The sequence below is a fragment of the Chelonia mydas genome, chromosome 2, assembly GCF_015237465.2.
Source record: "Chelonia mydas isolate rCheMyd1 chromosome 2, rCheMyd1.pri.v2, whole genome shotgun sequence".
NCBI lineage: Eukaryota > Metazoa > Chordata > Testudines > Cheloniidae > Chelonia > Chelonia mydas.
Genome location: NC_057850.1, coordinates 219,446,429 through 219,460,189, shown reverse-complemented (window position 1 = coordinate 219,460,189; position 13,761 = coordinate 219,446,429). Strand labels below are relative to the sequence as shown.

At 40.0% G+C, this 13,761-nt stretch overlaps 1 protein-coding gene across 1 annotated transcript in view; it reads left to right on the top strand.

Moving 5' to 3' along the window:
- ZNF804B (zinc finger protein 804B) overlaps positions 1-13,761 on the top strand; it is a 352,328-nt gene that overhangs the window by 334,013 nt on the left and 4,554 nt on the right. Inside the window, 1 exon segment of the mRNA XM_037890738.2 lies at positions 10,458-10,588. Within this exon segment, the coding sequence (XP_037746666.2) occupies positions 10,458-10,588 (131 nt within the window).

Genomic DNA, 13,761 nt, shown 5'->3' with positions numbered 1-13,761 from the left:
TAATACAGAAAAGGCAGAAGTGTTCAATAAACATTTATGTTCTATATTTGAGGAAAGCCAGATGATGTAGCTATATCATATAATGATTAAATACTTTTCATTTCACCAGTAATTAAGGAAGATGTTAAATAGCATCTACTGAACCAAAACATTTTTAAAATCATCAGGTCCAGATAACTAGCATTCAAGAGTTTTAAAAGAGCTGGCCAAGAATTAGTCAGGCTGTTACTGTTGGTTTTCAATACTGTTGGTTTTAGAACACTGGAGATGTTCCAGAGGACTGAAAAAAAGTTAACGTGCCCATATGGTAAAAGGATAAACAGGATGCCCTGGTTAATTATAGGCTTGTCAGCCTGACGACAATACAGGGCAAAATAATAGAATGGCTGATATGGATTGAATTAATAAAGAATTAAAGGAGGGTAAAGGTGGTATGTTTTGTTGATAAGACGATAGTGTTGGTGAAATGTACTGAGACTTCTGTAAGACTTACCACATGACATTTAGATTAAGAATATATAACAATACAAAATCAACATGACACACATTCAATTGATTAAAAACTGGCTGATGGATTGGTCTCAAAATGTAATTGAAAATGGGGAATAATCGAGTGGGTGTATCTCTAGTGGGGTCCTGCAGGGGTTGGTTCTTAACCTTATCCTAATTAACATTTTTATCAATGACCTTAAAGAAAATGTAAAATCATTACTGATAAAGTTTACAAAGTACACAAATATTAGAGAAAAGGAGGACTTGTGGCACCTTAGAGACTAACCAATTTATTTGAGCATGAGCTTTCGTGAGCTACAGCTCACTTCATCGGATGCATTCTGTGGAAACTGCAGAAGACATTATATACACAGAGACCATGAAACAATACCTCCTCCCACCCCACTCTCCTGCTGGTAATAGCTTATCTAAAGTGATCATCAAGTTGTGCCAGCAGGAGAGTGAGTTTGTGTGTGTGGTTTTTGGAGGGGGGTTAGGGGGTGAGAGAACCTGGATTTGTGCTGGAAATGGCCCACCTTGATTATCATACACATTGTGAAGAGAGTGGTCACTTTGGATGGGCTATTACCAGCAGGAGAGTGAGTTTGTGAGGGGGGGGGGGGGAGGGTGAGAAAACCTGGATTTGTGCTGGAAATGGCCCAACTTGATGATCACTTTAGATAAGCTATTACCAGCAGGAGAGTGGGGTGGGAGGAGGTATTGTTTCATGGTCTCTGTGTATATAATGTCTTCTGCAGTTTCCACAGTATGCATCCAATGAAGTGAGCTGTAGCTCACGAAAGCTCATGCTCAAATAAATTGGTTAGTCTCTAAGGTGCCACAAGTCCTCCTTTTCTTTTTGCGAATACGGACTAACACGGCTGTTACTCTGAAACCAAATATTAGAGAGTGGTAAATAATACAGAGGACAGGTCACTAATATAGAGAGATCTAGATGAATTGGTAAGCTGGGCATAAGCAAACATGTATTTTAATACAGCCAAACATAAAGTCAGACAAAGAATGTAGGCCATACTTACAGTTGACTCTGAAAAGGAGTTGGGGCTTTAGTTGGATAATCAGCTGAACATGAGCTCCCTCCCAGTGCAATGCTGTGGCCAAATGGGCTAATGGAATCCTTGGATGAATAAACAAGGAAATATCAAATAGAAGAAAGGAGGCTTATATTACCTGTATGTTTGGCAACGTTTCAACTGCTACTGGAACAAGTGGACTCACAGTGCAGAGCAGTACTCCATGAATGTAAAACATTCCCTAGGTTTGGATCAGGGAGAAAGAGAGGCAGGAGTGTGACAAAGTAGTTCCATCATTATGTTAAAACCACAAATTACAAAAGCCTCCAGCAGACGGAGAGTGGCTGCAAAGTGGGCTCTTTAACCCCCAACCCTCAGGGAACTCTCTGGCACAATGTCTGTTTACTTAAACTCTGCACGGGGGCCAAGATTTGGCCTACACTGTTAAATGTTAAAACAACCTCTCAAGCTTATCAGTTCAAACCAACACACTTTTGGCTGCTGAATTGGCCAGTTTACCTCATTGTCAATCTTCCTGCCAAATGACTCTGCTTGAAAAGCACCACAACTCCAAACTCCTTGCTGGTGATAGTCAGTAAATGAATCAATGGTCAGATGCAGAAGCTAACTAACGCGGGGGGAGGTATGGATATCTCCATTAAGGTTCAATAGCTACCATGGGACTTGTATAAAGACATATTCTCTCTCTCTCTAAGACTCATGGGAGCCATTGTTCAGGAAATTCCAGAATTCCAGAATGAATTCCAGGGCTGAACATCTGTGTGAGCATCCATATGAACCTTTTAGTAATGTATTATTCCCTGTCAACAATGATTGCTTTCTTAGTGGGCATTGTATTGGCAAGGCATATACCTGAGTGTGCACTTTTGTTAGTAACAAAGCAATTCTGCACCATCCACCGTGATAATGTGGTTCTTCAAACATCTTTGGAATTTATTCTCAAATTGAATCTAATGCCCTATCAATCTCATGATGTAGTTTTACCTTCCTCCTTGTCCTGTAGCAGAATATTTGGAGGTGAAATGGCATAAGCTAGACATTAGGATGAAACTCATAATTTATATGAAATATACAAGTGCTAAGGAAGATTAAGGATACATTTATCTCCCTTCATCCAAGGTTCAGATGCAAGGAGGCTCTGAAGGCCACCATAATTAAGTGGATAAGTTCCTGCACTAAAGAAACATAGTAAGTTGTGTATTCTCATGCCTTCTGGGATCTAGCCCCATAACAAGAGGTCAGGAGTGACAAAGAGACTATGGAAGAAATATGCAAGGCAACCACTTTGGTACTGTGGTCCTCATCTCATTCAGCAGGATGGGTTCTCCAGGCCATGGTTGATAATTGAGTTCTTCTTCCTTTTCCTATCACTTAGTACTATAACTGGAACATTTCTTTTGTGAGAATACATGCTTTCTTTTAAACTTTCCATGTAACAATTGCCTATCTGCTAAGGTTGACTGTACTACAGTCTACCACACAAAATGTCACCACCATACATTTAAAGTAATCTGTGGTAGTACTTTGTTATAATTAAAACAAATGAAAAATTATGCATTAATTTTTAAGTTACATTTCTCATGGTTAATTCCTGTACATAATAGCCTTTCAATTTTATTTTTAGAATGTCAGTTGCCATGGTGAAAGCAAATTCCCTCATTGCTGTTTCTCCCCCATCCCCCCCACTGCTTAGACAGCTAATACTGTAAGCTTCAGACATAGAGCCTAATTATGTTCTGTAGTAACTTTATCATATTCATTTGATGGTTTCTAGTTTGAAGTTAATTTGCAAATAATGTTATTGGTTCCAATATATTCTTCTTATAGTTTAGGGCCATTAAAAGGAATAAAATTATTGAAAAGCATCTTGTCTTTTTCGTTTCAATGTTTAACCCTTGTACTATGACCCTATTTAGAAGACACTGACCCAGCTTTTGAGCAAAGTAATCAGTATGCTAAAAAGTAAAAACATATATGGCTTTGTATAAAACCCACGAATTTGCGGATTCATTTTCGAACATGATAAGCTCATTGTACGTGACAGGCCAAATTCAGCCAACTGCTACGTAAAGTGGAAGCACTTCCCAGGTTTATTTCTGGGCTAGCAGCGGATTATAAAATGATAAATATTACTAGTATAGATTGGGTGTAAACTGATAAAAAACAGAATGTAAGTGACAAAGTAATATATCTTGCACTAATTTGCCATTTAGCATTAAGTGGGTATGGAAAGTGGAACCAAATCTCCTGTTTTACCTCCTCTTTGCATCACTGTAACTCCAATGTCAATAGAGTTACCTCAGATTTACATCAGTGTAAATGGGGAACTGAATTTAGTCCTCGCTGAATAACTTACATCACCATTTATGCCACTTCTGGATTGATTTGGCCTGACGTCTCCAGGACAGTTGTATGCAGGGGCTCAATCAAACCTGTTTGGAACATGATCCAAAGATCACCCCTAGCAGTGTAGTCAAAGAGATAGTCAGCTGCCTCCCCAGCATTGTGCTCCCTGAACCTCCAGAGAGAGTGAATACTGAAGGTCAGAGATCCACCCCCAGGGGCAGAGAGAGGGCTAGGGTAGGGATCAGGAGATCAGATCTTCCCCGCACCTTGTGATGCAGGGTATTCTTGCAGGAGTTTAAGACAGCCTTTCATTTTTAACAGCTAATATCATTTGTCATATTTATACCCTTGAAATGCTGATTCTGAAAATATACTTTGAAAAACTAGCCCGTCTTCTGGATACTATATGAACAGGGTAAAAGAGATCTCTCTCTCTCTCTCTCTCTCTCTCTCTCTCTCTCTCCTCATTTTTTTCCATGACACATGCCAAAAACATACAATCATACATTTTATTTCTTTGTGGTGCTGTTGTAATCAATATAGGGCTGCAAATGTACAGACAGTAGTTAAACCACTCATCTGCAGTTTGAGGAATAAAACTCAGGACTTTAACTCTGACAAGACAGGCCCCCTATTACTGTCGCTAAAGGAGAACTGGCACTAGCTGTTTGCAACATTAGGACTTCTATCTTTTCTTCAGATGAGCCACTAGAGAGCAACAATCACAAACACTTGTGCAGGTTGGACAGAGGCACTGAAGCACCTACATCTAGCCAGAGCTTTGCACTGTCTGGCTTGATGCACTTCACATAAGAATGGTAAAATTCCAGTTAAGGTTTTATACAATCAGGTCCATGTAACTTTACGGCAAGATCATTGCACTGTGCCCAGTGTCTTACAGAATAAAAAGGTCCTCAAGACAGGCTTGGGAGACTTTTTGTTTTTACTTGGACTGTGAGATATAATTTGAATGTTAGTCTATCGGTCTGATTCCTCATTCACATACACCTGTGTAATTCCACTGACATAAATGGAGCTATTACACCAGCTATTAGACACAGTAAGAGGAGAATCAGTACACATCAGCTTCTAAGAGGAAGAGTATTAGATATAGGCTGCAACATAACAAAGATGTGTTATCATTCATATTTTTCCATAATGGTGAATATTTTTTGTTTTTAATATTCCATGCTTATATAACAAGAGTAACTTTCATTATGGCAGCCATCTTTTCAATGTTGTAAACGTTCAACACAAAGGAAAATTTTAAATTAGAAAAAAATGATACATAGATTTTTTAAAAATCGATAATTCCTTGGTAATGCTACTTGTAGGAGGTGTAAGACAAAGCACTAGAGTGCTATTAACTGAATCATAATTTATTACACATATCTCAATTTAGATGCCCAGTTAAGCACCTAATTACATGAAAAATGCGACTATACATTTAAATAGATATTAATTGCCAGGTTTGCCTGTTTGGTTCAGTGCTCTCACTTAGGTACACAATGATTTTTAAGTTGTTCAAGTACATGTCAGTGTGGTTTTACGTGTCATTAACATCAGTAGGTTACAGCAGCAATTGCAATATGCAGGCCCATTGTTTTACAAATATAGCCCACACACTGAATTGAGATGACCATATAATGGCTGCTGTGCCACTGCAAGTTTTTATTTTGAGGAGTGGATGAGCTGAGAAAGACTCTGTCCACCTGTTCTAAGTTTTGGATTTCATCTCTCATGAATGAGTTCTCAACTACCTGTCTATTGTAGCTATATTCTTTGTGTTCTTTTTCCTATTTCATCGACACTTGCTGTATGCCATTAGAGAGCAAAAATACAGTTGGGTGTTCTATTCTTAGTGCTGGTCCATTTGCTTTGTTGATTATAATCCTGACTGTCAAAGAAGTGAAATGGCACCACTCTTCAGTACCTGCTTCCACAGTACTAGCTTTCACATTGTTCTTTGTTTCCTTGACAGGTAGAAACTGTTTCTGTTTCTCCTCATGAATACTGTATGTGTGCCACTGAGCAGCTCATGGTGACAGCTAAAACACAGCAAGTGTCACCAAAGGACATTTTTGAAAGGTGTTTCTTTGCCCTTTCTTCAAGTAGAACAGGTTAATAAGAATAAGGGCTACTTGCATTGTTCTGTGGAGAATGAGATCTTCATTGTTTGAGTAACTTTATGTTCTTGTTAAGTTTGGAGAGATGTCAGAAAAATGTGGTTTTTATTTTTTTTCTAATCTATTCTACAGTTTGGTCTCTAAAGTATTCTTAAAATGGAAGTTTCTTTCTTGGGTTAAAAAAAATCTTGTTTTATACATTAATTTGTATTATCATAAATTGCAGAGAGTGAGAAGTGCTCAGAAGAGAAGGGCACCACAGGATATCTGTGCCAAACTGCAGTGGGAAATGGGGAACGAGCATGGGGGAAAGGGGAAATCTAAGAAAGTGGGTGAAAAGTGCACAGTTAGTTTTCAAGGAATTGAAAGCTGGATTGATTTTTTAAATAGGGATTAGCAGATGTGCAATTTCAATATCCAGTCCTCTGAGGTACTGAGCACTAGAACTGGTCAAACAATTTCCAGGGGAACACTTTTCCAATGGAAGATTCTGATCTCACAGAATAGAAATGTTCTGAGTGAATGTGTCGATTCTGTCAAAATTTTTAATGGACACCAGGCACCCTCGATGCCCCAACTCCCGTGGCAGCTGCCTCTTAGGGCTGCCCAGGCACCCAGATCCCTTGAGAATTGAGCAGCACAGGGAGGCAACTGCCTGGAGAGTCGTGCAGCTGGAAGCAAGCTGACAATTTCCATTTTGGATCACCCAAAAGGGAATTTTCTGGAATGTTTCTTCCCGTGAAAAAATTCAATTTTTTGCTATTTCTGCCCATTTTGGAATGAAATGTTTATCCAAAAACATCCAAATTTTCTGTGGGAAGGAAATACCATTTTCCAGGCAGCTCAACTGAGCACCTTCAAGTTCTACTAAACTTGACATCCCATAGAGACAGACACGTCCTAGAAAGTCAGTTAAGTCCCTGACGTCACTTCTGAAAAAGGTATTTAGTTAGCTAGGGCACTTAGGCCTTGCAATGCTGAGTGGAGCAATGACCAAATGCTTTTAAAAATCTGGACCCAAATGTGACCACTGCAGTGACATCTGTCCAAGAATGCAGAGAGGGTGGAATGATAGCTCTGAAAGGTGTGAATTGCCCCATTTTTCTTTATGTAGTGTTTATTCAGTTACAATAATTTAAATGTCAGCATTATTAACTAATGCATTTCTGTTCAAAGCAGGTAAGAAAGGAAAGGAAAGATCATATTATGAGAATGTGCACAACCTACTGTGAGGGCTGGCTGGTGTCCACAGAAAAAATGCATCATGTTGGAAAATGCGTTAATCAACTAACACAATGTTAATCAATAGTTTGCCCTTAGTATGGACAAGGTAAACTTGTATTTAAAAACATGTTAGCTGCTCATGAATAACCCATGGGGGGATTTTTTGAGACATTGGTGTCTCAAGTAGGTGGGCCTTGATTTGTGGGTGGAGGTTGGAGGAGTGCTACTATATTTTCCCCACCTTATGTCAGATGTCTCCAGGTGGTGCTTTTACATATATTCTTCCAAGCTCTCTTTCTTAGCACGTGAGCAAATGCTCAGTCTTGAGAAGACATGCTATGTGTTGTTACTTTTAGTCATGAAAGGTTCTGGGTAGAGGGAACTATGTGAGAAACAGAAGAGTCGTACTTGGTCTCTGATTAGTATAAATTCTTAAGGAAGAGTTGCTGCCTGTTGGATGAGCTTTCTGTGAGGAAAAAGGTTTTCCTGCATGCTGTTTGTGACCACCTCCATTCCAGAACTCATGGAGATCTGTAATTAAAACAATATCCAGACTCTATGTCACTGCTGTCTCCTCCAATGGAAAATTGAACCGCAAGGCTCAGATATTTACTGTTGCTCAGCAAAGGGGAAACGATATCAAACAGATTATTACTAATACTAATTTTTCCTATAAAACTAGATTTAATTGCCCTGTACTCAGTTTTTAGCCTTGACGCTCTGAAGGGAAAGACTAACATGGTTACTTTGCTAATAGGCTTCAAGTAAGACTATACTAATGCCACTCGGCTTTCCCTTTACCCATTTTTTTTGGTAAGGAGAGGGGCTAACTTTGTTTTTAAAGGTTCTATATATGATCTATCATTGAACAATACATACTAATTATTATTTTACAAAACGCAGATGGGATCCTGGCATTCAGCACCTTTTTACTTTAGATTCGCCCTTCATATGAAAGGGATAAATATTGTAATGGGCTTCCTCCTCCCCAATAGCTTGGTTAACTGTGAGTGTGGTTTGGAGAGAGAAGGGGGAATAGGATTGAAACACATATTGCCAGCTATAGGGAGGCAGACACTGCTGTGTGAGGACTGTGATTGCATTAAAGTGTTGGCTATTTTAGACCAGTGTTTCTCAATGACCATTCCATGCACTGGCACGAGTCTCTGAGCTTTCCCTGACACAGTTTAGGAAGGTATCAAGGCCCTGGTATCAAAAAGGTTGAGAAACTCTGTTTTAGACTATGTGGTGTTGCAGTCTCCATTCAGTTACCCTGATGCTACAATGTTAAGTCTGAAACTCCTAGTGGTGGCCCTCAGATATAGTGCTGAGTACTTTCCACAGAACACTTAGGGCTTTTGAATGAAACCCAGTTAGCCACATTCATTCTAGGTATAACTTAATTAAAGACCTCCAAGGATGGATTTGGCACAATGGGTTTAGAAGACAGTTATCCCTGCTTCCATGACCAGTGCTTCTGATACTACTTGGTAAGCCAGCTCTGTTACCTCTCCTGGCAGTGGGATGTCAGCAGCCACCATCAATTCCATAGTTATTCTGCTTTTGTCATTAGAGCATCATGATGTGACAGCCCCTATCTCCATTCCTCAAATCTATTAATGCCATTGACTATAGCGTCATTAAGTATCCGCTACACAGTTACTGCATTCCACTTCTTCCTTAGCCCAGCTGATCCTGGGGCATAAATATAAGGAGAGACAAGGGACACTTCCTCCCAACTTTCAGGCTTGGCAGATGACAACGTGTAATCCACCAACTTTTGGTGGGCTGTAGAGAAGAAGGAGGGGAATCATAAGAGCGGAGGATGAAGACAGTCTGAGGCTACTTTCAGCAGCAGTGCTCAGGCCTGTGTCCCTTGGCGCTCTACCTGCTGGTAACAGACAGACAGGGGAGTGAAAGTGTGTTATGGGTTCAGAGGCAGATGGAGATTTGAGGGTAGAGAAGTCTTCAGTGAGGGGGCTTGCTGGAGACAATGGAGGAGTTGTGGGAAGTAGAAGAACTGGGGGGTGATGTCACATAGAGAGAGGTCTGGGTGGGGAAGGAAAATTGGGGCATTTAAAGACAGGGTGAAACTTGCCATTATGTTTTCCTGAAGGCAGCCAGGGAGAAAGTAATTTGTATTAGATTTTTTTTCCAGTCAGTCACAGGAGGTGGTCTTGCAGTGTCTGTCCTTCACAACGTTTGGTTCAAATATACTCCACTGCCAGTTGAACTTGACAGTTGTTGGCAACCAGTAAAATACTGTGTATACAGTAATGGAACCCATCAGTCAAAGGCCTTATCACCTATTATTTAGATGGGCTACTTGGCTTCATATCAGAGCTACTTATAAATGGGCACTGCAGCCTATGAGTTTTAAAGATTTTTATTAGCTCTAAGCTAGACAATCATCAGATTCCCTAAGAACGCAGTCATCATTTTCTTGTGCTGAGTGCTTCTTTCTTTTTTTCCTACAGTATCACCTGTGCAAAACTTTGTAATTAAAATATTAACACCGGGGAACTAAAGAATTCAAAGACCCTATATAATATGGCTTCATTATAAATTTCTCAGCATTAGTTCTCTGAAATCTAAGCATATCAGGTATACAGAAATGTTGTGAATTTGATCATAAGAGATTTAAGAAACCTGATTAAATATTTTGGCCACCCGTTTCCCCCCTTCAATTACAACTGGAGTTTTAAATACTACACATGCATGCACACACACCTATTCACATGTGAGTATGCATCCCCACACAAATATCTCTATGCCACATACTATATTATATTCAAACACATATGAGTTTACACAAGTAGATTTATACATATTATGGAGGAAATCCTGATCTGTTTGAAGCCAATGGCAAAACTTCCACTGAATTCAATTGGGCAAGGATTTCACTATGCATGTGTGTGCATAATGTTCATATATATGATGTACATCCACCCATACCATCCATAAGTGGATGTGCATGTGTGTATCTGCATCTAATGTAAGCCTGTATGAGACCAGCCATAAACAGTTTCGTTATTTTGTCACATCATATGAAAATAGTATTTTGAATCTTCACTTTTTTTTCCACACTATTTTAAGCTTATTTTTATTATCTCCTGTTGCACATTACCTTCAGCAGGAGCACAGGAATGTAGTAAGAAGAAATGCATTTGCTCCGTACATATTTAATCCTTTCCCTTTTACTCCTTTCACACAGCGACTGAAAGATTTAAAACAAAGGGAATTTGCTCGAAATGTGGCTTCAAAGTCATGGAAAGATGAGAAGAAACAGGAAAAAGCACTCAAGCGGCTCCACCAGCTTGCCGAGTTACGGAAGCAGTCTGAATGGCAAGTATTTGAAATTTATGTTACATTTTAACACTCTCTTTCCTCATTCGCAGAAGAAATCGCTAACTTTTAGTCCTGCTTTCTATAATGTACAGAGATCACATATACTGTAACCCATTTTCAGTTATCACTGACTCCAAATGTTCCTTTTGTGAAAACCATAAAATTGAAAGTCCTTGAATTAATTACTTGGCATCTGAAGGTTTTGTGTTTTCTCCCCTGCAGCTTGTTAATCTAATCGCCTCTGAATTGAGTGAGTTGAAGATGATTTTACAATATCAGCATTTTATCTTATTAAAATTGACCTAAATAGATTAGTATAACTCTTAGTAGTTTGTAGAGAGTGAAAGGAAGAGGCTAAACAGACCTTAATGTCTCTGTGTTTAGCCTGTAAATCCTCTTTCATTACTTTTAGTAGATTTAGGCTATTCAGGTACTTTCTCCCTAGAGTAAATGACAGTATCATTGTGTGAATGAAAAACAGATGTAATTAGCTCTGTTACATTTACCCAGTACTGTTAGTTAAACTGATGATAATAATAGATGTATAGTACAATGTTTATACTAATAAACCTTTATGTCTGACAAATCTCTTTTTTGTTTAATGACACTTACATACACTAAATGCTTCAACAGAGTAGGTTGTTCCCAGACCTCCAACAGATGTTAATCTATGACCATAATGGGTTAATTAAACTGTCATTCTTGTGTTAAAAACAAACCAAGCTTTCAGTACAGTGGAAATAACAACATTCATGGTGTACTATGCAACGATTTCAGGCCAATGTAACCTTTTTGGAGTAAAAGGTTGAGGTATGTCACTTTAGCACTATGCATTAGGGCTGGATGGAAAAAGAAGAGTTCTGTTTCATGAAAAACTTCAGGGTTTCAGAATCTGTTTTCTTTCCGATGGAGAACAAAAATGAGACCTTTTGAAATTCCTCATGAAAAAACATGAGTGCAAGAGCCCACAATAACCAATACTCCAGTAGGTAGGGCACTCACATGAGATATAGACGATGCGGATTTCAGGCCCCTGCTCTGAACCAGGCTATGGCATCAATCTCTCTCTCTTTCTTTGGCCCATAAATATTCAGTGACTTATACAAAGTGGAGCAGCTCCAACAGGAGAGTTTTAGGGCACATCTACACGTTGAGCGGAAGCTGTAATTTGCAGTTTGAGGAGACACACCCACTGATCAAACTCGAGTGTTAAAAATAGTTAAAAATGGCCTGAGCACTGGGGTTACTCAAGTACGTGCCTCGTGTCTCAGATGGGATAGTACGCTAGGCAGCCTGCCCTTCCCCCCGCTTGAGCCGCTGCAGCGACACGTCTGTGTTTAACGTGCTAGCTCAGTCAAAGCTAGAGTGTGTATGTGAGCTCCAGCTGGAAATGACACCTCCTCTCAATGCATAGACACAGAGTGAGAGACATTGACGCCACAGCCTGGTGGTTAGAGCATTCATGAGAGACCCAGCTTCGAGACCCTGCTGCAAATCAGGCTTCAATGAATCAGCATTTTCCGTCAAAAAACATTTTGTTGAAAAAAATTCCTGACCTGCTCTACTAAGAATGACTGCAGGGGAATAGACTTCGGGTAAAGTTGGGTTTTCATACAACTTAATTAAATGAAATACACTTATCTGTGAAAAGGCTCTTTATGCCCTTCTACGGCAGAGGGATAAACTGTGTGCCGTCCCCAGACAGACTGATAAAGTAGAGAGGTAAGGCCAAGGTTGGGCTGGGAAGGAACCAATACATTGGCTTTTAGAAAGATCCTGCTACCCCTAACTCTTGATAGAGAGCAAAGAAAAACAGTTGCCATTTCTATCCACAGTGGCTGGAATAATGGGTGCAGAGAGTGGTAGGACAGTGCTGCATCGCTGCCCCCAGGTTAGGTGTCGTATTGCCAGCTCTCAATTGCTCTGGGGAAAGGGTGGCCATAAACAGAGGTCCTGCTGTCACCAGCTAGCGCTTTGTAATGTATTGCAAGTTCCACAAGAGGTGAGCTCCCCATGGGTCTAAATGCTGGCTGACTCAAAGTTACTGCTAGCACATGCATGGATAGATACTGACACACCAGCATGAGTAGGCACCTCTGCACTGACCAGAACGGCACCCTGAAAAGAACACCACCACTCACTGCACCCCCTAAGAGATTATTCTTGCATGACACACAACAAATGGCATGGGGATGGCATAGGAGCTCCCTTTGCTAAATGAGGGGCATGTGCACCCACAGCGCTGGAACATGCCTCTAATGCTAACCCAGAACGTTCCTTATTGGCTCCCACTGCTGAAGGCCTGCAGAGCCACCTCTCTGTGGGTTTTAAGTGGTGTCAGAAGCAAAGCAAATAAATGGACTCCCCACATGCTCCCTCTCCTCATACTTTTAGACACAGGTAGAATTTTTCCCTGTACTGAGTTAAAATATTTTCCAGTTTCACTCAAACTCTGATTTCCTGTCCACAATGCTTGGCATGGATGTATTATGTACTAGTTCTGCTACACTGTATTGATTGCAAGAACAGATATTTGTCTAGAAAAACTCATTTTTAAAGCATAAGTAAAGAGACCATTAGTCCAGTAATCATATAAGTCCGATCTCGAATGCAAAACAACAAGGTGCAGTCATTCATGTTCCCAGTTGGTCACTGTCAAGGTTCCTTCCCCACTCTGAACTCTAGGGTACAGATGTGGGGACCTGCATGAAAAACCCCCTAAGCTTATTTTTACCAGCTTAGGTTAAAGCTTCCCCAAGGTACAAACTATTTTACCTTTTGCCCTTGGACTTTATTGCTGCCACCACTAAGCGTCTAACAAATATATAACAGGGAAAGAGCCCACTTGGAAACTTCTTTCCCCCTCCCAAATCCTCCCAAACCCTACACCCCCTTTCCTGGGGAAGGCTTGATAAAAATCCTCACATAGGTGAACACAGACCCAAACCCTTGGATCTTAAGAACAATGAACAGCAATCAGGTTCTTAAAAGAAGAATTTTAATTGAAGAAAAAGTAAAAGAATCACCTCTGTAAAATCAGGATGGTAAATACCTTACAGGGTAATCAGATTCAAAACATAGAGAATCCCTCTAGGCAAAACCTTAAGTTACAAAAAAGACACAAAAAGAGGAATCTGTATTCCATTCAGCACAACTTATTTTATCAGCCA